Source organism: Argentina silus (genome assembly GCF_951799395.1).
Source record: "Argentina silus genome assembly, chromosome: 14".
In the NCBI taxonomy this organism is placed as follows: domain Eukaryota; kingdom Metazoa; phylum Chordata; class Actinopteri; order Argentiniformes; family Argentinidae; genus Argentina; species Argentina silus.
This window is the reverse complement of record NC_139668.1, coordinates 15,807,455-15,833,146: the sequence shown is the minus strand read 5'-3', so window position 1 is coordinate 15,833,146 and position 25,692 is coordinate 15,807,455. Positions and strand designations below refer to the sequence as shown.

General features: G+C 43.0%; 2 protein-coding genes across 8 annotated transcripts; one reads left to right on the top strand and one right to left on the bottom strand.

The window, feature by feature from the left end:
• Positions 1-1,227: 1,227 nt before the first annotated feature.
• LOC310815216 (ATP-dependent RNA helicase DDX3X-like) lies at positions 1,228-19,720 on the top strand. 6 transcript variants are annotated; one of them, XM_083684913.1, is made up of 19 exons: positions 1,228-1,537; positions 4,294-4,345; positions 5,396-5,443; positions 5,929-5,988; positions 7,774-8,092; positions 8,391-8,498; positions 8,622-8,721; positions 9,358-9,493; positions 9,650-9,747; positions 9,864-9,962; positions 10,371-10,531; positions 10,868-11,012; positions 11,209-11,353; positions 12,186-12,236; positions 13,196-13,377; positions 13,598-13,715; positions 15,199-15,352; positions 15,851-15,975; positions 16,527-19,720. In XM_083684913.1, exons 1-19 carry the CDS (start codon positions 1,493-1,495, stop codon positions 16,604-16,606), a joined length of 2,226 nt encoding a protein of 741 aa, XP_083541039.1. In that variant the 5' UTR covers positions 1,228-1,492; the 3' UTR covers positions 16,607-19,720. The 6 variants fall into 6 exon arrangements, with proteins under 6 accessions (XP_083541039.1, XP_083541040.1, XP_083541042.1 ...); XM_083684914.1 differs by lacking the exon at positions 5,396-5,443; XM_083684916.1 differs by lacking the exon at positions 5,929-5,988.
• A 137-nt stretch (positions 19,721-19,857) lies between these two features.
• tgds (TDP-glucose 4,6-dehydratase) lies at positions 19,858-25,558 on the bottom strand. 2 transcript variants are annotated; one of them, XM_083684919.1, is made up of 12 exons: positions 25,295-25,558; positions 25,066-25,132; positions 24,682-24,750; positions 24,333-24,423; positions 23,900-24,042; positions 23,291-23,389; positions 23,091-23,150; positions 22,958-23,001; positions 22,278-22,443; positions 21,982-22,037; positions 21,621-21,718; positions 19,858-21,356 (listed from the first exon to the last, which is right to left on the bottom strand). In XM_083684919.1, the coding sequence occupies exons 1-12, from the start codon at positions 25,339-25,341 to the stop codon at positions 21,193-21,195; spliced, it is 1,104 nt and encodes a 367-aa protein (XP_083541045.1). In that variant the 5' UTR covers positions 25,342-25,558; the 3' UTR covers positions 19,858-21,192. The 2 variants fall into 2 exon arrangements, with proteins under 2 accessions (XP_083541045.1, XP_083541046.1); XM_083684920.1 differs by lacking the exons at positions 25,066-25,132; positions 25,295-25,558 and having other exon boundaries at positions 24,562-24,742.
• Positions 25,559-25,692: the final 134 nt, after the last annotated feature.

Genomic DNA, 25,692 nt, shown 5'->3' with positions numbered 1-25,692 from the left:
GAGATGGTAAATCATAATTATGCGATAGTAAATCAGACTTATGAGATACAGTTCTGCATTTACAGCACATTATCCATCCCGCACACATGTAAACTAAGCCTTAAATTGAAGATTACACTGCCGTAATGTTATTACCTTAATAACCAAAAAATACAACCCAGATCGTATGATAGTGAAAAAGGAATCCAGGCTTTGGGGATCTCGATGATCTCTCCGGGGATATGCATGTGTGGGCATACTGTCTCTAACAATCTCTGGCTGGCAGAGATTGGCATGGCAAGTAATAACATTCATTCTATGCAAAGCTTTGGTCCAGTCCAAGATAGAAAATGCAATTAATCACTGTTAATGGGGGCAATTACAATCCTTGTTGATAGTTTAGTAAACATATCTGATGCCAGGTAGGTAATAAATGAACAAACACCTTATGTTAATGCACACCTTGTTATCTTAAACCTTGCCTTTCACAGCCACCCATTATTAAATATGTAACGCAAGCCCCACTACAGAAATCCTAGATCAGCACAGCCTGGTTGGGTAACTATTGAAGAGACAAATACCCTAATCATGTAAATCCATTGTCCAATTCATCCTAATGTTTATGAAATGGAAAGCCTGGTGATCTTTATTCAACAAGGTCTTAGTAGAATTGAGTGTGTTATATGGAAGTTGAGGAGGGCCTGATGCGAAGTGCATTTTGGGATACATTTAGGCAATATGTTTCTCATAATTATTGTTATTATGACTTACTATCTCATAATTATGACATCACAATATCTTCGTAGTCAGATGTGTCTTTGTGACGTAACGGGTTTCCCTGCAATGATGATATTTTCCTAGTCACATCACATGGCAAGACAGGAGTACACGAAATAATCATAAACCTATTATTACGGAAATCGTAACTTGGGAGTGTCTGTCAGTAGCCTCACTTATGTCACATGAGGAATGAGAAACACATGTACAGTAGTGGAAATTGACCTTGTATTCAGGCTACTATAAAGAATGGGATGGCGAGCTAAATAAATATGTTCATAAAATAAATATTGATGACAAAAACATTTGCATTGTGTTTACTGTAATACATTGTGCTATTTGTATGACTTTTGATGATGGGTAAGGACTTGCGCCAAAATGTCGCGATATGCGCAAAGCCTTATCCGGATGGCTCGACCAATAAAACCTCACTGTCAGTGCCCCACTTCACCACGCCACAGCGCGCACCATCAGTTTGCGGTGTCAGTCAAGCCAAGGCTTCAGTCAAGTTCAGATACGGCCTTAAGCAACATAGTAGCTAGCTAATTACGTCAAAATAAGGATAAGCAATAATATTTAATAACTGAGTGTTTAAACTGTTCCTTTACCATCCAACTAACGATTCAATAAACACAAGGAGGAAATAAGACAGGCGGAACGCATCAGGACGATACCAAGCCGGCAAACAAAGAAATCCTTTCTAGACGACAACATTTTTCCTCAATATTCTTTAGTTATGAGTCATGTGGCCGTCGAAAATATACACGGTCTAGAGCAGCAGGTGAGAGTTTATTTTGCCATTGTGTTTGTTTCATTTACTGTTGTGCAAATGGACTAAAACATGTCTGGAAAATGTGCAGTCGTGGACACCAAGCTAGTTGGCTAGCTAGTTAACTAGCTACTGTCTGCGTGCGTGTGTTGTCTAATCTGGTTAAAATGGAGGTCGGTGGTGCTGGTGTAGTGGGGGATAATGGTGACGATGGCGGTGTTTCACGTCCAACAATGCGGCGTTTGACACAGTGAGCTCATTGCTTGCTAGGTTTTAAGGTAGCTAAGTGACAATAGCTACCTTTAATCTCACTGCCCCATGCTCATTGCTGAATCATGAAAACACAAATAAATACGAATAGTTAGCTTGCTACGTTGATTAACATTCACTAACTATGCCTGGTTTGAGTGCCATTGCACTGTCTGTAACTTGTCGGCTTACTTGGTACCAAATTATACCTAAGTTTGCAAGCTACTAGGTGGCTAGCCTAGCAACACATTTTCTTCTGCGTCACTGTCAAGTAATTGTATGCTTTGCCATGGCCCTTGTTGCTGGTTAGTAACGACGGGATTGTAGCCACATGCGCTAGCTAGCTATTTATTCAACAATGAATAGTCCAGACTATAGTCAGCAAATGATCATTATTCATTAATATGACGGTGAATAGTTGTCATAATAGCGTTTGTTGACAAAATCCTGTTGTGTAAGCAATTGTCATGTCAATCGTGCCGTTGTAGTACACATTTCATCACCTGTGAAATCAATCACTTTTGGTAGGAAAGACGTGAGATGGACACTTCCTTCCTTATTGATCACATGGCACTATAGGTTGCGAACGTTCTGTCTGGGGGGCAAGGGCAGCGTTCTCTGGTCCTCTCATAATGTACAACTCTGCTCAATTAAACATCTTTCTGTCATAAATGGAGACATGACACTAGTATATCTATCCATGTTTATCGGCTATCTGATACTGCACCAGCGGTCAAACAGATCGCAAGTTGCACTAACAGCTAGATAAATTGCCCGAGAATGTACTTTATATTTGGCAATGATCACTGGTAAATGAATAACTAGCCTATACTGTTGGAGACAGCTATATTCTTTACAGCTGTGCAGCCAGAATAATCAATGCTTAACAATTGAGAGAATGACTGCAGACCTTACTATAATTGGCATTTATTTACCGATTTCAATTTAACTAGCCAAAGGGCTACAACTAGAATGCAGGCTTGTTTTATGAAATGATATGGAGTGTCACGTCAGACATGCAGCTTACCACGTACAGGCAATGTTCACTCTGAGTCATAGAAATGACTGATCTAGCATTCAGGTGTTTACAAGCTATTAGCATAATGTTGTGTAATTGTTGACTGGTCCTTTTTCCGCTATCCTCACTAAGTCGTCCTACATCCTTAACATTAATTGATTCCTGATTCCAATACCTTGTAAACTAGCCCTGAACATGCTTGTTATACCTTGTAAACTAGCCCTGAACATGCTTGTAATACCTTGTAAACTAGCCCTGAACATGCTTGTAATACCTTGTAAACTAGCCCTGAACATGCTTGTAATATCTTGTAAACTAGCCCTGAACATGCTCTAGAGAGAATTGCATATACTCTTGGCCATGCAACCATCTATGCACCTGACACGCATTAAAGCTAGAGTCTTCTCTCTAGCTAATATATTCTGCCCTGACTCACAATCTGCAGACATTCTTGGACTGCTACCATCCTCAACTCAAAATGTTTTGATATGGTATTGTCTGAAATTGAATGGCAAATCAAGAGCACAAATAGATATAGGATTGATATAATAGCAATGTTGTGCAAGCGCAATGCTTTCTATCATCTATACACACACGATCAAATTATAGTCTATTGTGTGAAAGAATCGCATGCATAGAGCTCTGAAACGTGACGTCTGATGGCGACTCTGTTATGCCATTTCACCCAGTGGGCGTTGCTATACATCACAGTGGGTGTGGGTTCAACCAAGGACGCCACCTGGGATCTCATTCATGTTTGTCTGAAGTATTATTTTTGGAGACAGGCAGGAATGTTATGATTGCTAAGATGAAGCGAGTAGGACTGGTAACATTGTAACACTGGTGTCTCCAAAAATGATGTCCCCAGTTTGTTTATGTTTGCATTCTGCGGTTTATGGTGTATGGTCCTGACGTGTCACACATGGATCTTGTCCAAACTTCTGACTGGTACTGTATAGCACTGGCCATCATGTTACCCCTGTCCCTAAGTCACTGCCCTGGCTTTCTATAAGGGGCAGGGTTGATTTTCAAAGTGCCCCTAATCACATTTAAAGCCCTTCATGGGTTGGCACCATCCTAGTTGGCTGATCTCATTCAGCCCTATATACCGGTTCGTGCCCTTGATCCTCTGGGGCAGGAGACTTAATCACCCCAGGATCAAAAAAGGGACAGTGGGGGGGGGGGGGGGCAGGTCTTTTTCTTACAGAGCACAGTCACTTTGAAACGGCCTGACAACCCATGTTGGGGAATCCGAGACGTGTGTCTAATCTCAGAACCCAGAATCTCATCTGTCGATTCAGAATATATGAAAAGATTTCAAAACAGGGGAGGGAATGTCACGCTAGCTAGCTGCTGTATTGGCTGCCACCCAGATTGCGTTGCCCGGAAGACCTGGAGGCTTGCCGATGAAAAGATGAAATTGTGAGCTGTGTGAACTTACAGTAAGGCAGATGCATGTTTGGTTTCAGGTGATACTTAACACTGTGTCCTTCTCTTGCAGCTTGCTGTCCTAGACTTGGCCTCTGCTGACAGCCAGGGTGGTGGCACTGGCAGTAAGTAATCTCTACTCTTTGGGCAGACCCACATCTAGGTTGTGTCCCAACAGCCTGAAGCCTGTTCAGCCTCTTCTCCTTCCCTTCATGGCCACTGAGTTGTGAAAGGACTGAATCCACCACATGCACTTAAAACGATTGGATAACCCCCAAAGTTTTTTTTCACCCAGGTGTCTTCATACCCTTATTGTTATCTGACGACTACCTGAGTTGTACTGTACATATCTGTTGTGCAGAACTCGCCATATTAGGAAATATCTTAAAGGAAAATTTCACCGATTGTCACCGACGCAGCAGCAAGTTGTTAGGGGTCCGAATGATGAACTCCTGCGACGCCCGTAGTGCTTTGCGCCTCCCAGCCAGCCCCGGAGGCACGTCTAAGATAAGATGCATGTTAGTAAACGCAAGTGACAGATGTAGCGCGGTGCGCATGGACGTAAACAAACCAGGCAGAAGCTAGTTCAGAACCGATAACCTCACGCCTCCCTAAAGCTCCTTCGTCGTTTTCCAAAACCATGTGATTACCCCAAATACGTGACTCGGGGGTGAAATCCTCAAACTAGCAACACCTAGGTTTTGATCTGCGGATCGCATTTGGAAGCTGTTTTCACATGTCGATGAGTTCGTGATCTGGACAGCAATTTCGAGGTTAAAAAAAAAATCGGTGAAGTGTCCCTTTAAGTCCCCAATTCAATATTTAATTATTTGGAGGTCATTTTTAGTTATGACATGTCCTGGTGGTTGTGGAACTGAGACGAGCAGAGCAAACTTTAAACTATTGGGACCCAAACGGGGCTGATTTCTTTCAGTGTGCCTTTATCATTTACTGAATGCCATACCTGACACTAGCACAGTCAGTTTCCTCATTTGGCAAAGTCCATATTTTGGTTTATTTGTTTGGTCAAGAAGACAGACAGAGAGTAGCCTAATTTAACTCAGATTGAATTAATGGGATCTTAGACTAAGATAAGACGCCCAATAGCTCCCTATAAAGTGCCTGTCAGTTTGTGTAATAGTGCTGCCCCTGTTCTCACAAGTCTGTCTCTCTAGGGCGTTACATTCCACCTCATTTACGGAACAACGAGGCTTCCTCAAATGGTAAGTCCCAACCAGCCCCATCCACCCACCTCTCTCAGAGGTGTACCAGTTGGACTCCGTTAAATAACCCCGCCCCCTGGTGATCACGGGTGTCTTAACGCAGTGTAAAGTGACCCACAGAAACGTTTCACTCAATTGATTGCACAACCAAATGCTCTCACCACTGCTGTAGTGAATTGCCCCAACACAAAAACTAGGCGGGAAGCTTCAGATTTATCTTCACAGGTCCTCCGAGGACAAAGTTCAGGATGAATGCATTTTCACTACTGAAATGAAATCTAACAGGAAGGTTAGGTACCTTACATAGAACCCTGGAGTCCTTTTTCGGGGGGGAAATTATTGCATCGATGAACTCAACAACAAACCCATCCTCATGCTCTTTATGGCAAATACTTGCAACGGCAGCAACATTTTTTTCCTTTATCATGAAGCCTTTGGTTTTTGTCACTACACTCCCATGACATTGTTCGTTTTTTTTCTTGCAGCAGGAAATTCGTATTCCTCTGGTAGACAGAGCGCTTACTCAATGGCACCAGGAATGAGCTGTAAGTGCCTTTTTAGACAGCTATTTGGCTGAGGGGGAGCTCTGGCATTTTGTTTTCAATTTCTCTTTATTTCAGCATTCTTTTTTTCTTTCTTTCTTTTTTTTTTTCACCATGCATGTTTCAATTCATTACTAACTAAAACAGTGGTCTTAATGGGATTGGAGAACGAGTGTGATGTATTTGAACAAGGGCACTGGAGACTCAAATTGTGTCTCTTGGGGGTGGGGGGGGGGGGGTAAATCTAATTCTCATTGGTGGAACCAACCAAGACATGACTGGCTTTTTTTCCTGCATCAAGAGTGTTTGCCTTCGCTCACACCTGCTTACATAAACAGCCTCTTAGATTTGTCGTTATCGGGCATCACAGACAGAGAAAAGGTCACGGTAACTTAATGCATATGGAATTGAGGGGGATCTAGCACACTTTCCTAATGGCTATATTTCCATTTTGTGTATGGCCATGTGATGGTTATTGTATGAAATTAATGCTGCTTGCATAACTCTGATATGCCCTTGATTGGGACCTAGCTTGTGAGCTGATTGTTAAGGAAAGATCATGGCTGGTAGGTATCAAGCCTCTCAGTAGGAAACCTCTCATAAGTGCTCGAAAATTCAGAGAGTGGTGCACATTTGGTCCTAATTCTATGCATATATTTTAGACACAATTTGGCAACGCTGAGCTCCTTAAAAGATACTGGTTGGATAGAGATGGAATCTTTTTTGTCACTTCACCATCGACGGGGAGGTCTTTTGCGCTCTCCGGAGAATTAAAAATTTTTTTTGGCATCAGGGAAAATGCAGCAGTGCAATAGCAGCGATTTGGATCGATCACAGACGACCATTACCAGCAATAACTCAAACATTAAGTAATTACAGCGCCAAACATCATCCGAAGACTTTAATTTCCCCAGCACTTAACACCAAATTATCCGCAAACAATCTGCCTATGCATGTCAGTGTAACATAATCCCTTGAACCGTAATAAATAAAATAAAAACTTCATAGCGTATAACCATTTTGTGATACCATGATAATTTGGTCTTTTATTTGAAATAAACCGTTGATTTACCCTCAAGGTAGTATATCAGTCATGTTATTACTTTAATTTAGAGTGTCACTACGACTCCATTGGGTATTCAATGTTTGGAACCCAATATATAGGAGAACAGGAATGTCATCTAAATGTTGTTTGCGGCTCGAAATATGTAGTAAAATCTATTCATTAAGAGTTGATCCTCCTCATTATTCACACAGTGAGTAAGAAGGTTGATGACTCACTCTCGCTGCCTCCTCTGAGCTATGAGGGTGGTTTTTTGCCTCAGCTGTGCTTTTAGCTCGAATTCCTTTGAGTGTTCCTTAGAGGCTTGATGACTACTTGCCCAGATTACTTTCTTTTTTTTAAAATTATTATTATTTCAGTGAGGAAAGGAAAAAAAGTTTGTATATGTAATTGCAAGTCCTCCTGACCAAAACAAAGCAACTTGCATTGCCATAACAGGCCTAGTAACATGCACAATCTCTTTTTTCAGAGGCAGCCAAACGGTAAGAAGTGGGTGTCTGGGATGTCAGCATAGCATATTTATGTAAGAAACCAGAAGGTCTAAGTGGCTGGCTTGTTCTGTTCTCTACCCCACTACAACTAAGCTGACCCTACACCTGTGCCCATGGTCAACCTCCACCTGGAGCATTTCAGTGGGTCCAAATATCTCTCCACAGGTTCCACCCACAACGCTGTCCTTTTGACTGTGCCAACACCATCTCCTCTTCTTCTTTCTTTTACCCAAGATGCCCCAGGAGGTTGGGATGGCGGACGCAGCAACGGGTTTGTGAATGGTTACCACGACAACCGCATGAATGGCGGAAACGGGTTTGTGCGCGGCCCCCCTCGCATGGAGAGGGGCCGGGGCGGAGGCTACCGTGGAAACAGGGGTGGCGGGTCCTACAACCCGATCCAGCCCATGCAGAACGTGGGAGGGTTCGGCGGCTACGAGAACAAAGATGTCGGCGGCTGGAACACAGCTAAAGACGCCTACAACAGCTTTGGCGGGCAGAACAGGGGGAAGTCTGCGTTCTTCAATGACCGCGGGTCTGCGTCTAGAGGACGGTAAGGAAACTGGTGTTTTATCTCCCACTCCTAAGCTAAACCAACCCACCATTGTTGTCCAGGGATGAGTACTGGCATTGCTTCTTTCCCTCTCAATCATTGAGCCAACTAGATCTGGAAAACCGCTCGGTGCATTCTGCCCAACTAGTGGCATTAATGGTTTGGTGAAGTCCAGAAGCTTGAATGAATGCAGAGTCTTGTCTGGCGTTTCCCACCTTGGAATGCGGCTTTGAATGGGAATATCCGTTCTATTTAACTCCACGTGTCTGAACCCTATGCTGTTGTGTGTTGTGGTCAGGTACGAGCGCGGAGGTTTCGGCGGGGGTGGCAACAGCCGCTGGGTGGAAGACTCCAGGGATGATGAGGACTGGTCAAAACCTGTTCCCTCCAACGAGCGCCTGGAACAGTGAGTCTTCTCCGCCTAGTGATGTTTTGTTTCCTGAGCACACGATACCCATGTTATTTGAAATGAACTGGAAGACTATCTTTCTTCCCTGACATGCCATGTTTGTGTCTTTTTCCCCTACAGGGAGCTGTTCTCTGCAAGCAACACAGGAATTAACTTTGAGAAATATGACGACATTCCTGTTGAGGCCACCGGCCAAAACTGCCCCCATCACATTGAAAGTGTGAGTTCAAATTGTGCTATGATCAGATCCAAGTATCCTTGTATCAAAGTTGATTCAATGTTAAATTAATACCTGCTTCATTTTATTTTTTTGGTGGGAAAAAAAAGAAGTGCTATTTGCATGTTTAATGCCTTTTCTCTTAGTTAGATTTTTGGTGGTGGCTTACTCTGATGCTATGCAGAAAGTCTGTGGCTTTGATAAATTTTTAACAGCCTATAAAACCTCAGGCTCCATCGATCAATACAGCCATGGATTGTTTTTCCGACTTGTGTATTTAAACTGGATGTTATTTTTATTTTTTCCACTCACTTCACTCTTCTGAAAATGAAGTCCGTTGAATAAATGATTACTTTTGCATGGCCTACTTTTGAGGGGTTCTTCAATTCTGGTCCCGGAGACCCACATGGTGGCCTGTTCCTCTCTGTACCAAGACACCCGATTCATCTGATTAACTGATCATCAAGCCCTTGATTACTGCATCAGGTGTTCTAGTACAAGGCAAAAGGAAAAACCTGTTAGTTCTCTGGACCAGGGCTAACGTGCACTGTTCTAACATGTTTGTAGATATGTGATTTAAGCACTAGTGTTGGATTTGGGTTCACTTGATTGAATCTTGTGTGTGTGTGTGTGTCTCAGTTCCAAGACGTGGAGATGGGAGATATCATCATGGGTAACATTGCCCTGAGTCGTTACACTCGACCCACTCCAGTCCAGAAATACGCCATTCCAATCATCAAGTCCAAACGGGACCTGATGGCCTGTGCCCAAACAGGTCAGAACCTTAACTAGGGGTGGGGGGGAAGCTGAACGTTTACTTCTGGATTCAATAATATGAACTTAGGGTTTTTGAAAATGACCAAAGAGACATCTGGATGTTGTTTGCCTGCAAGCAGATTGAGGATTGTATATAACCGTGTTATGCTCTCAGGCTCGGGTAAGACTGCTGCGTTCCTGCTTCCTGTGCTGAGTCAGATGTTTTCTGAGGGGCCAGGAGAGGCCCTGACTGCTGCCAAAGCTGGAGGACAGGTAACACACCTGTGTGCACATAGTCAGGAGACAGATGTCGTCATCTTTAGTTAACAGCGGGTAGTCTTCCAGCAGTGGAGTATTCCATGTTTTTATTTATTTATTTATTTCTGCAGGACAATGGAAAATATGGCCGCCGTAAGCAGTTCCCCATCGCTCTGGTCCTGGCTCCTACCAGAGAACTGGCCCTGCAGATCTACGAGGAGGCCAGAAAGGTAGCTACGCCACTCTCCCCCGTGTGTCCCCTTCACAACACACACACCTGTCAGCGCAATGTCACTCTCCAACAGCAACACTCGCGCAGCCATACACACCATCAGCTGTGTGTGTGTGTATATATAATATATATACGCTCACCACCATCAGCAGCAGCCTGGCCAGTTGCGGTCTGGCAGTGGGCCTCTTGCCTCTTTGTCTGTGTTTTTGTGTTCACTGCCAAACAGCCAAGGTTGGGATTACGGAACTGCAGTGTAACACACAATCATTGTCTTCTCTCGCTCTCTCTCTCTGTCTCCCGCTTTTTTTTTTGTACCCCGCATTTATACGCTCCCTGTGTCCCCCCCCCCCCCCCCCCCCCCCTCTTCAATTCTCCTCGTCACTCTCTTCCTCTCCTACCTCTCTAGGTTGCCTACCGCTCGCGCGTGCGTCCCTGTGTGGTGTACGGAGGGGCGGACATCGGACAGCAGATCAGAGAGCTGGAGAGAGGCTGCCATCTGCTGGTGGCTACACCCGGGCGCCTGGTGGACATGATGGAAAGAGGCAAGGTTGGCCTGGACTTCTGCAAGTAAGTGGATCTACTCACCCTTCCAGACTCCAGCTCCTTTCCTCAATTGTTAGAAACTCTTAACAGTCCTTGCGTCCTCTCCTTCTCAAAAGGCATTGGAGGAGAGTGTCTTAGAGGGAGGAGCCTCTTCCAATGCGTCTTGAGTAGGAAGCAAGTGGAGGACCGAGGAGAGGATGTGAGGAATCATGTTTTTAACAGTTGAGAAAGGGCCCATGGAAACACTGGTCTCCACCCAAACCTCAAGAAAACCCTTGGTTGCATGCCCCTAACACACAACCACAGAATCTCATATAAGCCTGCAGGCCTGATCTCCTCCTCTCTTTTCCCTTCCGTCAGCTATCTGGTGTTGGATGAGGCTGACCGCATGTTGGACATGGGTTTTGAGCCCCAGATCAGACGCATTGTGGAACAGGACACTATGCCCCCCAAAGGCATCCGCCAGACCATGATGTTCAGCGCCACCTTCCCCAAGGAGATCCAGGTGGGGGTGTCGACAGAAATGTACAAACACACACACACACACACACACACACACACACACACACACACACAGAACCGTGTGACCGAGACTCTTAGACATCTCGATTTTGCGAGAAGAGACTCGATAAATTAAAGAGAGAGAAATTAATGAAATTCACCTGAAGCCCATCTGACTTTCTCCTGTCTTTCACTCTCAGATCCTGGCTCGTGACTTCCTGGAGGAGTACATCTTTTTGGCAGTGGGGCGCGTCGGCTCCACCTCGGAGAACATCACCCAGAAGGTGGTGTGGGTGGAGGAGAGTGACAAGAGGTCCTTCCTCCTGGACCTGCTCAATGCCACAGGTAACTCACCTGCTCAGCCCCTCCTGTCCCCTCACTGTTAGCGTGTGCTGGCTACTAACTATTACTGCTGTACTGTGGGTGTGGCCCCCGTTGCTAATGTATTTGACGGTGTGTTAGGTGCCAAGTGAAACCTGCAATGACAGGATGGAATTGGTTGAATCGATCAAACTAAATGCTGCTACAAAGCAAAAAATAGGTTGTGTTTTATTTAATGAATTTAAAATGGTTACTGATCGAACCTCCCTGCAGTGGAGATTTATATCTGGCTTATCTTGTGTTAGGATAGTTTAAGCTTGTTTTTAAGATAGAAATGATGGGTAACCATTCAGCTGTGTTGGTCCGGTATAGTCAATACTGCATTAGGTATTATGTTATCCTACATTTCCTAGTTGTTTGCATTCATTAGGCAGGAAATGGGACACGGCTGATGCGTTTTGTTAACTTCTTTTTCTTTTTCCGTTTGAAAACAAGTAAACCGTTTTGTGCCCAATGAATGCAAACTACTGACCGTTCTGAGACCTTGCCAAAAAAGACTAGGGAAGAAGGTCGTCATTAACTGACCCCACCGACCTCCAGATACTCCTAAGCGGAGGGGTTTGGTAGACCGTCTGCTATCTTGGCACCAAACTTTCAATGACTGTAACATGCTAAATTTAACTCAGACTCCCTTCTTAGTGGCCATTGAAGCTAACCCTAAATCTAAAACTTGACTTTGCTGATCTGACTCCTATGAGTCTTATCATGACCACCCACTGAAATGTGACTTATGAATTGTTGAGCCTGATTTTTCAAACTGCAATAAGTTTATCGCCGGGTTTGGTTTTATCCAAAGTCATTCCAAGCGAGGTTCAGGACAATGCAGGTGAAAACATAGAGAGACCCGGTAAGTAAGAATTTATTATTACTTTAGTGGATGTTAAAGCCTATATATCATTTACAATGTTATTGATTTTGCTTGGCCTAAGTTGGTTACCCATGTTAGCCATTCATTTGTTTGCAGACATGGAGGTCTTTTAGTTTTGGTGTTAGCTTTGACCATCCTGTGTTGTCGTTGTGATGTCAGTTATTGTATATTATTTGAAAGGATTTCTTTTGTTTTGAGGGTTCGATTGTAACAAATCATTTTGTGATCAGTGACCAAAGTTTTGTTGTGTGCCTACACCTGCTCCCCTCCTCCTGTTAGTGTGCTACATCAGCTTTACCCTCTGCTTCTGTTTTTGGCATGATGGCCAGCATGTTAAAACATCCAAACGGCCAGTGACTCCAATCCACCAATGGAATTTAGGCTCTTGGCCCAGTTCCGACACTTCCAACGCTTTCCTCATCCCTTTCTTGGTGCAATGATTGATCTAACATGATTGGACGTTTCCTCGACACAGGTTTCACCAATCCAGGCATGTTAGCCCTGTAATCAACTCAAGCAGGAAAGGATGGGACGCACTATCATAGAATTTGGCCTTTGCTTCATTGATTACGTGAGATGCGGGTCATCATGCGTCTAGACTAGATCCCAGTTGTCAAGCTGCTGTTCTATTAGACAGAGGAGTTGAGCTCCGTTCATCCTTGTCTGGCCGCTTCATTTTGTTGTTACTCCTTTCCCGCTTTCCCTCTGTTGGCCTTGTCTCACCCTGATCCAACCTGGTTCATTAGTCACCCACCCTAACCAGGGCACCATCACACTTTCCAATGTTGCCCAATTGGATGTTGATGCTCTCATCCCCACAGTATTGCAACAACGCATATCTTTTCAACGATGAACAGCGAAGCTGTTCCCTTTGAGCAACTTCTACTTGGTGCGAATGTCTTACCTGGTTAAGCTGTAACCCCTCCCCCCCTCCCCAGGTAAGGACTCGCTGACGCTGGTGTTTGTGGAAACCAAGAAGGGAGCAGATGCCCTGGAGGATTTCCTGTACCGTGAGGGCTATGCCTGCACCAGTATCCATGGCGATCGTTCCCAGAGAGACCGCGAGGAGGCTCTGCACCAGTTCCGCTCGGGACGCTGCCCAATACTCGTGGCAACAGCGGTGAGGAGGCATTTTGTTTTCTTTCAAATTATTTAAACATAACCAAACAATCAATGCGCAGTCTTGGCGGGGGGGGGAAAGCAATCAAGGGCAGTTGTGAAACTGTTGAGAAACTGATTCAAACGTTCTACATTTTGTCACTCTGCCTTAAGGAAAGGACAAACGAAACATCAGTTTCAACAAAACACACAATTAAGTACCATTTGTGTCTCCTGCACAGGTGGCTGCCCGTGGCCTGGATATCTCCAACGTGAAGCACGTCATCAACTTTGACCTGCCCAGCGACATCGAGGAGTACGTTCACCGCATCGGCCGTACTGGACGTGTGGGGAACCTGGGTAAGCCCCTGTAGATTGAAGACCCAAGATGATGAACACACAACTCTCTAGGATTGCACAGGAACATTGGTGTTGTCACGATACCAGGAACATTGGTGTTGTCACGATACCAGAAATGTAAACTAAGATACTGATATCAGGTTAGTGTCATGATACCAGCAGAGAGAAACCCCATTAAAAAATAGACCCAACTTAATGGTGTACTGCAGAAGCCTGCATTATGTTTATATTACATGTATACATGTAGCTTAGTTGTCCACTGCATGGGGAAACTCAAAGCAAATCCGTCACACTGTTTTTGGCTTGCTTGACTGCGATCTTGGATCACTGTGCGTCTCCAGGCCTACCCAGGGGTGTAGCGCCACTTCTTTTTGTGCCGGCGCGCTCCCCCAAAATACATTTCGTTATTGTTCCCGAGAACATCGTGTCCCCTACACTCTGCGGCGACGTTTCAGCTCAGGGTGCAGTTCAACTATTAATGGGAATTGTTCACAGAAATATTTATACGAGCTCTGTTCTTCATCCGTAAAGTAAGTGCCGGTGCGCCCCCCCCTACACCCCTGGGCCTATCTCTCTTTAACTTCATACCTGCACTGTACACCCCTCACTCTCTCTCCCCTCGCACGTAAATCCGCCTTTCCATTCTGATGTGGGCGTCACGGTTTTCCTAATCAATCAGCCCGTAATTAACGTCAAACCGACTCCCTCTTTTTACTCTTGCTGTCCCCCCGGCTCCCCAATTGCGTAGCCTGTTACCGAAAGTGTGTTGTGCGCTCTCACTCAGGTTCCTGCCACTCCCCGTTGCAATTACACAGCCCTCCCTATCGACCAGCCATTCTGTTTATGATCATTGCCTGATGTTATATCAACGTTTTGTCCAATACAGCCTGTTAATGATTTCGTGGAGCTGATTAATTGTTCCCGACCTTTTGTGACGCTTTCAACAGTTGCTTGCGGTGAGGTCTGGGTGCTTGTTTCCACCCCTCGTGGGTGGAGAGGAGAGAATAATGCCCAGCGCAGAGACGCGGAAACTGCCTCATTACAATGACTTAAGTGCAACGGCACGTCTTCCCTGGTTTTCCGCGCAGGGCTGCCAAGTCTCCGTTTCACTCATTGTCAGTGAAAAATGGGGCACTCAGTGGTAGACACAATTCATGTAAATAGCTTATTTGTCAGCGTCTAGGCTGAGAGAGAGCAGCATCAGCACAGGCCTCACCCCTGTGGTAGATGTCTAGGATTCACCACTCTGTACTTAAGCTCTTCGGAGGTAAGATTCAAGAAATAAAAGTCCTGAGTAGCCACAATATTGAGTACTACTGAACGTGGACGCACAGCAGTGTTGGACCGAACACTATTTTTTGTATCTAGGCACTATCGTGGTATCGGTACATTCAACACACAAGACGCTAATTCAGAAAAGGTGTACGGGAGAATTTGATTGGAGGGGTGCTTCTGAATTTAATAAGTGTGTGTGTGTGTGTAGGTCTTGCCACGTCGTTCTTCAATGATAAGAACGGGAACATCACTAAAGACCTCCTGGACATCCTGGTGGAAGCCAAACAGGAAGTGCCCTCTTGGCTGGAGAGCCTGGCCTATGAACACCAGCACAAGAGCACCAACCGCGGTCGCTCCAAGAGGTACTCAAACACACACACACACACACACACACACACACACACACCCCCTTAGGCTGTGACCGAAAAGCTCACACTGCCTACTGTTTAGTAAACGTATCTACTACATGCTAACCATACGACACACTATTTAGTGCCTACTGTTCCTGTGGTCCTCTGTGGCTCAGTTGGTAAAGCAATTTCTATACAGCCCACCCCCCTTACCTGCTCCATTGAATTATGGGACTGACTGTGGGATTTACTTTCTGATTAGTGCAGTGAAATCATAGTACATGCAAAGGCAAATCAAGAAAACGTAGTTTGAATCCTGCATACTGAAAATGGCTACGTAATAGGTAGCAGGATGAGCATTTGGTCACGGCCTTACTTATACAGCACCTACTATGACATCACATAGAACAGAGCATAGAATACGTGTTAACTCAATAGTCTGATAGTGTCTCTCTCTTCCCCTCCCCCCCTCTCTCTCTCTCTCTCTCTCATTGCCTTTCGCTCTCTCAGGTTCTCTGGTGGCTTTGGGGCCAGGGACTACCGTCAGAGTAGTGGCGGTAACAGCACTGGTGGTTTTGGTAACCGTGGGGGACGTAACCCCGGGGGACATGGAGGAAACCGTGGATTTGGTGGCGGTCAGTATCTGTTTCACTTGGTTTTTTAGGTTTTGGACTTAATTTGAATTCAGCAGATCAGGGAAGCAGAAGCGGGGGTATTAAGATGTACGGCTCTTCGCCTTGTTTCTGTTTCTCTCGCTCGCTCGCGTCAGTCCCATGTGTGCTGTCAGATCATTGGGTGATGCAGCTTCAGTCCATGTCCGCTTGTTAGATCATCGGCAGGGTGTAAAATAAACGTTTTGGTCTTCTTTTTTTTTTGTCCCTCGCTCGCCTATGCAGACATGGGCTAAGTCCTTACAGGACATATCAATAGTGAGCAATGTAGGATCACAGCCGTTATTTCCAAACTGCTTTGCCTACATGTAAATATTTGCATCATACGTGACTGTTCCCCTCCTTAAATATGGTTTTAATTACATTGTTGCTGAGCACTCTCACATACAGCGAATGGTAACATGGACATCGGTATAAACAAGGAGTAAGGTTGGTCAAAGCCCAACCCTAATAGTTATTGTGTAATTCAAACCCTGGCCTTACACTGCCCTCCTGTCCTCTTTCCCCCTCTACAGGCGGTTTTGGCAACTTCTACAGCAGCGATGGCTATGGTGGAAACTACTCCCACTCCCAGGTGGACTGGTGGGGCAACTAAACTCCCGCCAACCCTGATTTCCCCCCCCCCTCTCCCCCTCCATACACCTCCTCCACCCTTCCTCCTCCTGCCCCCACGCCACGATCGCAGTGGGTCGCGCCACGCCCAACTCACTGATATGGAAACCACATGTGTAACCTAAGCCAGACTATATAAACCCCTGTGTAGCTTCCAAACAGACTCTGCAGTACATTACCAGCTGTGATTCTCTGACCGCTTTTCCAAAAATGGAGCTGAGAGAAACTAGGAGAGAGAGAGAGAGCGAGAGAGATGGGGGACCGAAGGAGAGCCAAGGCCACCGAGCGTATCATAGCAACACCTAGCAACGCCAGGCTCCAGAATTATTGGATGATCGCCCATAGCGACAATAGCAAATTTAGAATCTTGGGACTTGTAGTTTTTTCTTCACTACAACTGCATTTTCTTTCTTTGTTAACAAAACCGAGGATCATTTGTTTGTTAATGTACTGTGCCTTTAACAATTAGATTGTTTTCTCTTCATTTTATTTTATTTAAAACGTCATTACTGGCTGAAACTTGGCCAACAAGAACTAAATTATGTTTTTTGTTGAGTTTTGGGTTTAAACGTGTTTTTGTTTTGTTTTTATTTGGAAGGAAAACAAAATAAACTTGAACTAAATCAAACCTTGGCAAACACCGAGATGACATGACTTTTAGCTAGTCATTCGTCCCATTTGAGCTTCAAATTTGTCACAGGGTATTCTGATGGCTCAAACTAGCACCAGCTGCCTGTTTTAGCCATCATAGGAGAATTCCACTACAGGCTTTCAAACCTTTGTGTGACAAAGCGCATTTTAAGGAGAAAAGAGTTCAAAATTTTCTCGCTCACTCTATCCTGGAGAGGAATATGGTAGTCTTCACTAAATAAGTCATTCCAGTTCAACAATCTTAATATTTGGAAATGGAATGTTTAAAATCGAAATGGAAAGTCCATGCATGCAAGGTATTTGGACAACTCTATGCTTGAAGTTCAAATCCCACTCGCAAAACTGACTTGACTTTGTGGCAGCTAGTTAAAGCAACTTATCCTAGCTGCCTAGTGGGTGAATAGTAATTTGATTTTTATATAGTTTTTTACTTGAACCATTTTGGAGGATGGCAATTGATAAATATGGATAAACTCCATCAATCTTTTGATAGAATGTTTCTTAAACGTATTGAACTGATTTCAATTCTCAACAAACAACACTTGCCATATTGAAAGTTAAGTTCGAATGGTTGCCATAGGACCACACAGTACCTGGGTGGCTTTGCTTGTCAAGGCTATCCTGGGACGAAATACGCATGCAAGTGTTGTTGTTTTTTGGTCAAGGAGTTAAAATAAGCAAACTGAAATTCTGCAGCAGGCTTTTATTTAATTACAAACGTTGTTCTCTTACACCTTATTTTCGTCTTTCTCTTTTTCAAGCTGCGTTCAAATCCGAAAAATACCTTTTCGGGTTAACTGTTTAACGACACAAGCTCTTCCCCTCAGAGAGCATAGGGCTAGTAGGTCAAGGGTTAGGGATCAGCAGAGGGTCAGTAATGTACAGATGAGCGAACTGAAGAACTGCACACATATGTAGCAAGGGGTGATGGGAAGTGCTGTTTATTTTCCGGTACACTACTGGAAAAAGAGGCGATGAGGTTTCCAGTGTCCGCTGGCTGGTGCGTCTATCCCATGCGACCTGGCCAAAGACGGGGTGCTCTGTCCTTTATTCCTGACACAGAACCAATGCAGCTATTCTTCCCTTTGTGGGTCAAGGTGGGCTGCCTTGGTGTATTATGTAAAATCACTGGCCAGTGTACTTCTATTGCTGGCATCCAGGCTTTCTCTTGTAATGAGGAAGGCCCAACTTTGGCAGGAAATGGCATTTAACTTTAAGTGCAATAGATAAATATATATTCTCAAAGTGTGTCGTGCCTTGACATTTAAATGAATAACAATGACATGATGGTGGTTGTGAAGCAGATGCACTGACAGTATTGTGATAACTTAAGATTGAATGGTGCTACTGAAGTTAGGTCTAGGCCCCTTTGTGATGTTACTTAACGCCCATCAAGTTTTACAAAAAAGGTATTATTTTATCGCACATTTAGTTTTATATAAATGTCTTGAGTGCGTGTCCTTAAAGCTTCCGAATTTTGTGTGTGAGGAGATTGTGAGAAACGCAGCTTGTTTACGAAAGGGGAAGGGTTATCACTATTTAAAACCAGGATTTATTTGGGACCAGGGGTTAGTACAGTAGCAGTCTCAGAATTTAGCTATTTGCACACAGATTTCTAGATTCTACTTTTGCTGCTAGTTTGTGTAATTTATTAAGCATTTTTGAGAAATATTTATTTTTATAAGCCTAAAGTGATAGTTTAAGAAACTTGACCAAAAGACAGTACAAAAACACTGGCACTTGAATGTTGAATGTCACCGGTATGCGTGGAAATTTATATTTTTCGGGGTAGTGTGAGCTTTTTAATGTCAAAGTCATAATGGACTCAATATCAAAATCCACACCTGTTACTACTACTACTACTGGCCTCACGGCCACAACGTCTAATCAACCGTGATAAAACGTTAAATTGGCGATCAAAATTTGAAACAAACCAATGCCAAGGTTTGGATAAAAATGATCAAAACCATTTTCTAATAAAACATGTACTAGTGTGAAAAGTGTCCAGATTCTCTCCAATTACATTTATTTTCTTTGTTTTTGAGTTTTTTTTCCTACCCCTTTCCCCAGCGAATGTCTGGCACATGGCAATCTTAAAAAAAACAAAAACATGTGGTTCTGCTCTTGTTGTATTTGCATATTTGGGCATCTGTGTTCTTTTTGTGGAGTGTTTGGCTAACTGTAGCAATTGGTCTTACAGTTACAGAGACGGTGGTGACTGGGTGTACAGATTGGAATGCATTTTAAAGGTGAATATAGGAATCTGTAGCTGATGGGAGACGTTGGAGGGCTTCAGATTGCCAAACGCTCCCCTGAACTCAATGAGTTGCCCGTTAGTTAGTATTTGCTTTATGTACTAGTTTAGAGGCTGTGCACTGCACGAGAAAAGACTTATCTGTGCATTTATTGTATGATTTTACCAAAATTAAAAGTTTGGACTTGCAAATACTTAACCAACTGTTTTTCTTTGTCTTGACTTTGTGTGTTTGTGTTATTTGGATGCTCTGTTATACAGTGCCTTCGGAAAGTATTCAGACCCCCTCACTTTTTCCACATTTTGTTATAGACTCAATTTAAAATGGATTAAATTAAAAGAAGTTGCCATCAATTAACACACAATACCCCAGAATGACAAAGCAAATAGAAATTTCAGTAAATGTATTAAAATTGAAATACAGAAATACCTCATGTACATAGGTATTCAGAGCCTTTGCTATGACACTCTTAAAATTTGCTAAAATTCAAAAATGTCATCAACAAATCACTCAGTAAGTCTCCCCGGCCTCAGGGTCGCATTCAGTTTTGTTCCTCTCCATTTGCTCAATTTGTAATGACAACCTGATCCACACAGTGTGCAATTGATTCCTATGCAAATCAGAGACCCTATAAAAACAAAGTTCATGTAATTTTGGAATTAATATCTATTATCCTTGCATTGAGATGGGCTCAATTCAACTTACTGAGTGATTTCTTGATGACATTTTTGCATCTTAGCTAATTTTAAGAGTGTCATAGCAAAGGGTCTGAATACTTATGTACATGAGGTATTTCTGTATTTCAATTCTAATAAATTTACTGAAATTTTGATGCTTTGTCATTCTGGGTTGTTTGTGGATTGATGGCAAATTCTTTTAATTTAATCCATTTTAAATTGAGTCCATAAAATAAAATATAAAAACAAAATGTGGAAAAAGTAAAGGGGTCTGAATACTTTCCGAAGGCACTGTACATATTGAGAAACACAAACCGTTGTCAGCTTTAATGCTGCCAGGGAATGACCATGAGTCTTAAACCACCCTTGCTGTTGAAGTGGACAACCCGTCCAACTGAGTATGTTAGCTACAATCTATTAGTTATAAACCCCCCTGGACTTTTTCCACATTGTTGTTACAACCTGATTTGTGTCATAGCAAAGGGGGTGAATTGTTATTGACTCAAGACATTTAAGATTTTCATTTTAAATTCGAAAAAAATATTTTTACTTTGACATTATGGAGTGTTTTGTGTAGATCAGTACCAAACAAATCTCAAATAAATATTTGTGTTACATAACGGCATAAGTGTGGTTGTCAACAAAATGTGGAAAATGTCCAGGGGGGTGAATACTTACTGAAGGCACTGTACATGCAGTATGACAGCAAAGAAAGCTAATTATCCATGCTGTCTTTGGACTTTGATTTGGTTTTTAAAGCCTTAAGTTTATTATGCTCTTTATTGTTGAGTAAGTAACAGATTCAGTTGGATCTACATTATTGTTCTCTTTATTGACTCACAATGACTGTAAACAGTTGCATAATCATACATTCAACATTGGTCATTAGAAACATTTTGTGAAAATAAATACAAAAATGATACAAAAGTGTCACCCAGAGTTACTGAGAATGACTGCTGGGATAGATCTGGTGAGGTCACCAGCCCTCAAAGTTGTTCAAGTGTGTTAGTACAAACAGCAAAGCCTTGTAGATCCTGCAGCTCTCCAGGGATCTGTGTGCTTATTGATCCGTTGTCAGGGTCGTAGCAGATTGGTTCATCTTCTGCTGCGACATCTGCCCAGTAGTCTGGGTTCTCCTGGTGCCACTTGACTATGAAAGATATAAAAGAACTTGAGGAGTGAGTTTACCATCTCAACTCTGTTACATATGTACACAAATACCATTAAATAAAACCTGAGAATCTCTACTTTGACCTCATGGTACTTGTTCGATTTCAAATCCAAACCTTTGAAATGTAGAGCCGAAAGAAATGCTTAAATGTCCCATTACTTATGCAGGGCACTGTGTACCACCTCGTACTACTAAAATGCATGTGAGAGAACAATATTATACAGTAAATGGCAATTCATGCACCTGTCCTCCTGATGCCCTCTGCCCAGGTCACAGCAGGCTTCCAGCCCAGTCTCCGCAACTTCTCAGAGTTGACAGGGTACCTGAGGTCGACCTGTGGACTAGGGAGGGGAGGTCAGAGGTGACAGTCACTACATATGTCATACAGGCCCAGTTCTTATTCTTTCAGAATGCATGCTCCATTCCTGCATTGAAGTTGTTGCTGAACTGACAAGATTTGATGAAAATAAAAAAATGTATTTAACAAATATGAGACGGTACATTGAGATCAGTGATTGACTCAAGGCAGGGAGGGAGGAAGAATTTGAGCAGGACCATAGACACTATATCCAGTCAAATTGTAAGGATGTTATACTTTACTCACCGGTCAGCCACAAACTCCAACCAATCGTCCGTATCTGTGTCAGGCACATCCCTAACCTGTAACAATCACACAGACACATACTGTATAAGGTGCAACTCTGCCGAGAAGTGGATATTTTTCAGTGGTTCAGATAATAGCAGAGGAGGACTACATACATTATCATTGGCAATGATGCCCAGAACGAAGGACAAGGAGTACAAATGCATGCACAAACACACAAGCACTAATGTATCTCTCTCACACACACACTCACACACACACTCACACACATACACTCACACACACACTTGACCCACCATTTTAATCAGCTCTCTCGCCAGCTGAATGATGGGAATCTCAAAATCGCTCCCGATGTTGTAGATGTGCCCAACAACCCCCCTTTCCAGAATGGTAAGTAATGCCTCGGTGACATCATCCACATACAGGAAGTGGCGAGACTGAGGGCTTCTGCCCTGAATGGTACTGTGGCAAGGAGGAGGATGGGATATGTTTACATTTTTATACATAATTCTTTTTATATTTTTAGGCATTGAGCAGACGCCTTTATCCAAAGCAACTTACAACAAATACATTTGTTTAAGTAAGTGAATCATCTATCCATCAGTCATCATGAGAAAAAGTAATCTATGCTAGGACCAGGGGCTATTGGCAGTCACAATGCTAGAAGAAGGAAGAATTTAAAATATATTTTACAGGGGAGAAACTTGTACAGGGGGGGTAGTGGGGATGAAGAGGTCCTTAGGAAAGACAGTTAAGATGAAGAGATGGCTCTTCAATCTACGGTGTAGGTGTTATACAAGAGGATAAGATGGCAGGAGGATAAGATGTAGGGGGCATAGTCTGAAATGATAGCAGTGCTATATTGCTCTCTTAAAATCAAGGGGGAAAGGTTATCCCCTTGCAGCAGAGAGCAAGGTTAAAATTCACATGAAAAATCTTTTGTGAACACAGGACCCAAAGGCAGTCCAGTCATTACCATTTTTTGTTCACTTGAAGGAGGGATACAAATTTTGGAATGACCTGAAAAAATAAATACAGGAAACATTTTTTAAACAGCTTAAAAGGGTAGACATACAACCGAAATGTATAGAGCTTGAATATTGGATTACCTTCTCTATATACTGTCTGGGCCCATAGATATTATTGCTCCTTGTTATAATAACAGGAAACTGAAACAAAGAATACAAATATCAATCGGCGTACAGGGAGGGAGGAGGAACTGTACAGTAGGTCCATGTTCTGAGGTATAATATGAGTGAGCGTAGAAATAGATTTATATAATTGTACTCAGTTTGTTCACAGTATTTACCTTGTACCTTTCCCAGTAGGACAACACGAGGGATTCTGCAGCTGCTTTAGAGGCAGAGTATGGATTGGTGGGTCTCCTTGGGCTGCTTTCCTCAAATGCCTGGAGTGAAAGACAGCTGTTAGGGGTGACTAAGGATGAGACAGTATCTCTACACTTTACACAAACAAACCATTCTAGATATAAAGTTTGTTAGTTGAACTTAAGTCTACAGTATATGTGAACAAACTTGTGGCTAAATATTTGAGATCGGTCTCTGTGGGTGGAATCCTGCCTTGAATCATCACGTACATTTCCCTGTTGACATCAATGCAAGATTTACACGAATGTCGGAGTTATGCATGCAGATCTTGAGTTAGGATTCCACCCTATGAGAGGAAAATTGACTCCTTCAATGACACCACTCTTCCTTTTACCGAACACTCTATAGGAGCATAAAGAAAGGGCGCTGAACAGAATCCACAAAATCACGAAACCTTAATTTCAAAGGAACAGGAGAGACTTTTGTCCAGATAACTGATCCAAGAATGCTCAACAACTTGTAGAAAGAAAAAGTGACACAGGCCTACCCTTTCCCTCAGTGGAAAATCAGAGTAAAGGGATAGAACTAACCTCATCCAGACTCTCTCCATAGACTTCATCTGTGCTTATGTAAATTAACTTCTCGACCTTGGCCTCAAAAGCTCCTTTCAGTACCACACGTGTTCCTTCCACGTTCACCCTCTGATACACGGACGGGAACATGAAGGAGGTTTCTGGGAGAGAGAGCAAAGAAAGAACTCAGTCAAACCATATAGCGTGCGCCGTTGGGCTCACACACTGCCAAACTACTGGCCATTGCCTATTGTGATTTTATACGACTGATTTTATCTCCAACACGGGTGGTGTAGTAACAACACATTTAGAATACAAACTAATAATATTAATGATAATAATCATATATAATAATAATAATAATAATATATAACAATAATAATTATATATAATAATTATAATAATAATATATACTATGTGTAATAATAAACTAAAAGGCACTGCTTCTCACCAACATGTGTTTTTGCTGCAAAATGAAAGACGATGTCAATGTTTTCTGTAACAAAGATGTGGTTCACCAAGCAAGGGTTGCATATGTCCCCCTGTTAACACAAAAGGAGCATATTTCAAATAATGACATATCTTGTCTAATAATATCTCAGGATACAAATGAGTATTGGGGGTTTGTGGGAATCAATCTCTGAAGGAATTGTTGTGTTGTGCCTGTGTTTTGCATTTACCGTGATAGAGGTGACATATCTACTGGCACTGGAAGTCTCTCTTGACATTAATATTTACACGGGCACTTTATAGTCTACGGCGGGGTTACGCAACAGTGTGTATGACTTGGCAGTTTTCACCCTGATAAATGTGTAGTTCTCTCTGTCTTCAACACTTTCCAGGCTCCTGGGATTGGTACAATAATCCAGCTGTAAGGGATTGAAAAAGTTCTGGATGAGGCCATTTCTCAGCAGAACCACATCATAGTGACAAGCCCTTATAATTATGCAGTCAATGTGTGTGTACAATGGAAGTGTCTGGGATGTCAGAGTGGAAGAGCAAAGCTACACTCCTACAGTATGTGGTAAATGGACCATGTAATCCAATTTTAAGGAAAAGATGGGGAAGCAATCATGGCTTTCCACTGTGACCAACTGATTGTGCCTGCAGTTACAGGGCGATCACCCTACTATGCCATGGGTATGGCTGAGTATATGGATATGAGGATGCAACACAAGACTCACATTGTCCAAGTTCATGATGTGCCAGTCTGGGTATCTGTTGACCAGGGAGCAGACAAAGTGGGATCCACTGTAGAGACAATATGCAACAGTTCTAACAGTGGTAATAACAACATCTAACAGTTAAGAGTTAAGACAGTTATGCAATCTGATCTTTTCTTTACATGGTGATTGTTATTTCATTTTTCCAATGACGTTTTAAGATTGTCATATTGTACAATTTGTTACTCACATAAAGCCTGAACCCCCAGTCACGAGGACAGTTTTATTGAAGTTCATCTCAGCACAAGCTGGAGTAGTTTTCTACAGGATCATCAGTCTTCTGCTTCCTTGCTTCATGTCCAAGTGACATAACTAACTATAGGTAGCTAGCTTTTTGGTCAATACGACTATGATAAGACATAGTCAATAGTCATAAGAAGATGGCTATCAAAGTTGTCATCTTGTCATTCCTATCACCAACCAGTTACGTCAAAGACTAATAAAAGCACGGCGTTATCGATTAGGTGGCAGACAAACTAAAAGCAGTGCATTTTTTGCGACAGTCACATACTGTAATGCGGCAATGTTGACACGTATCAAACCAGAGGCCTGCGTTGGGTTGGTCCGTTTTTTGCTCATGCTTTTTCC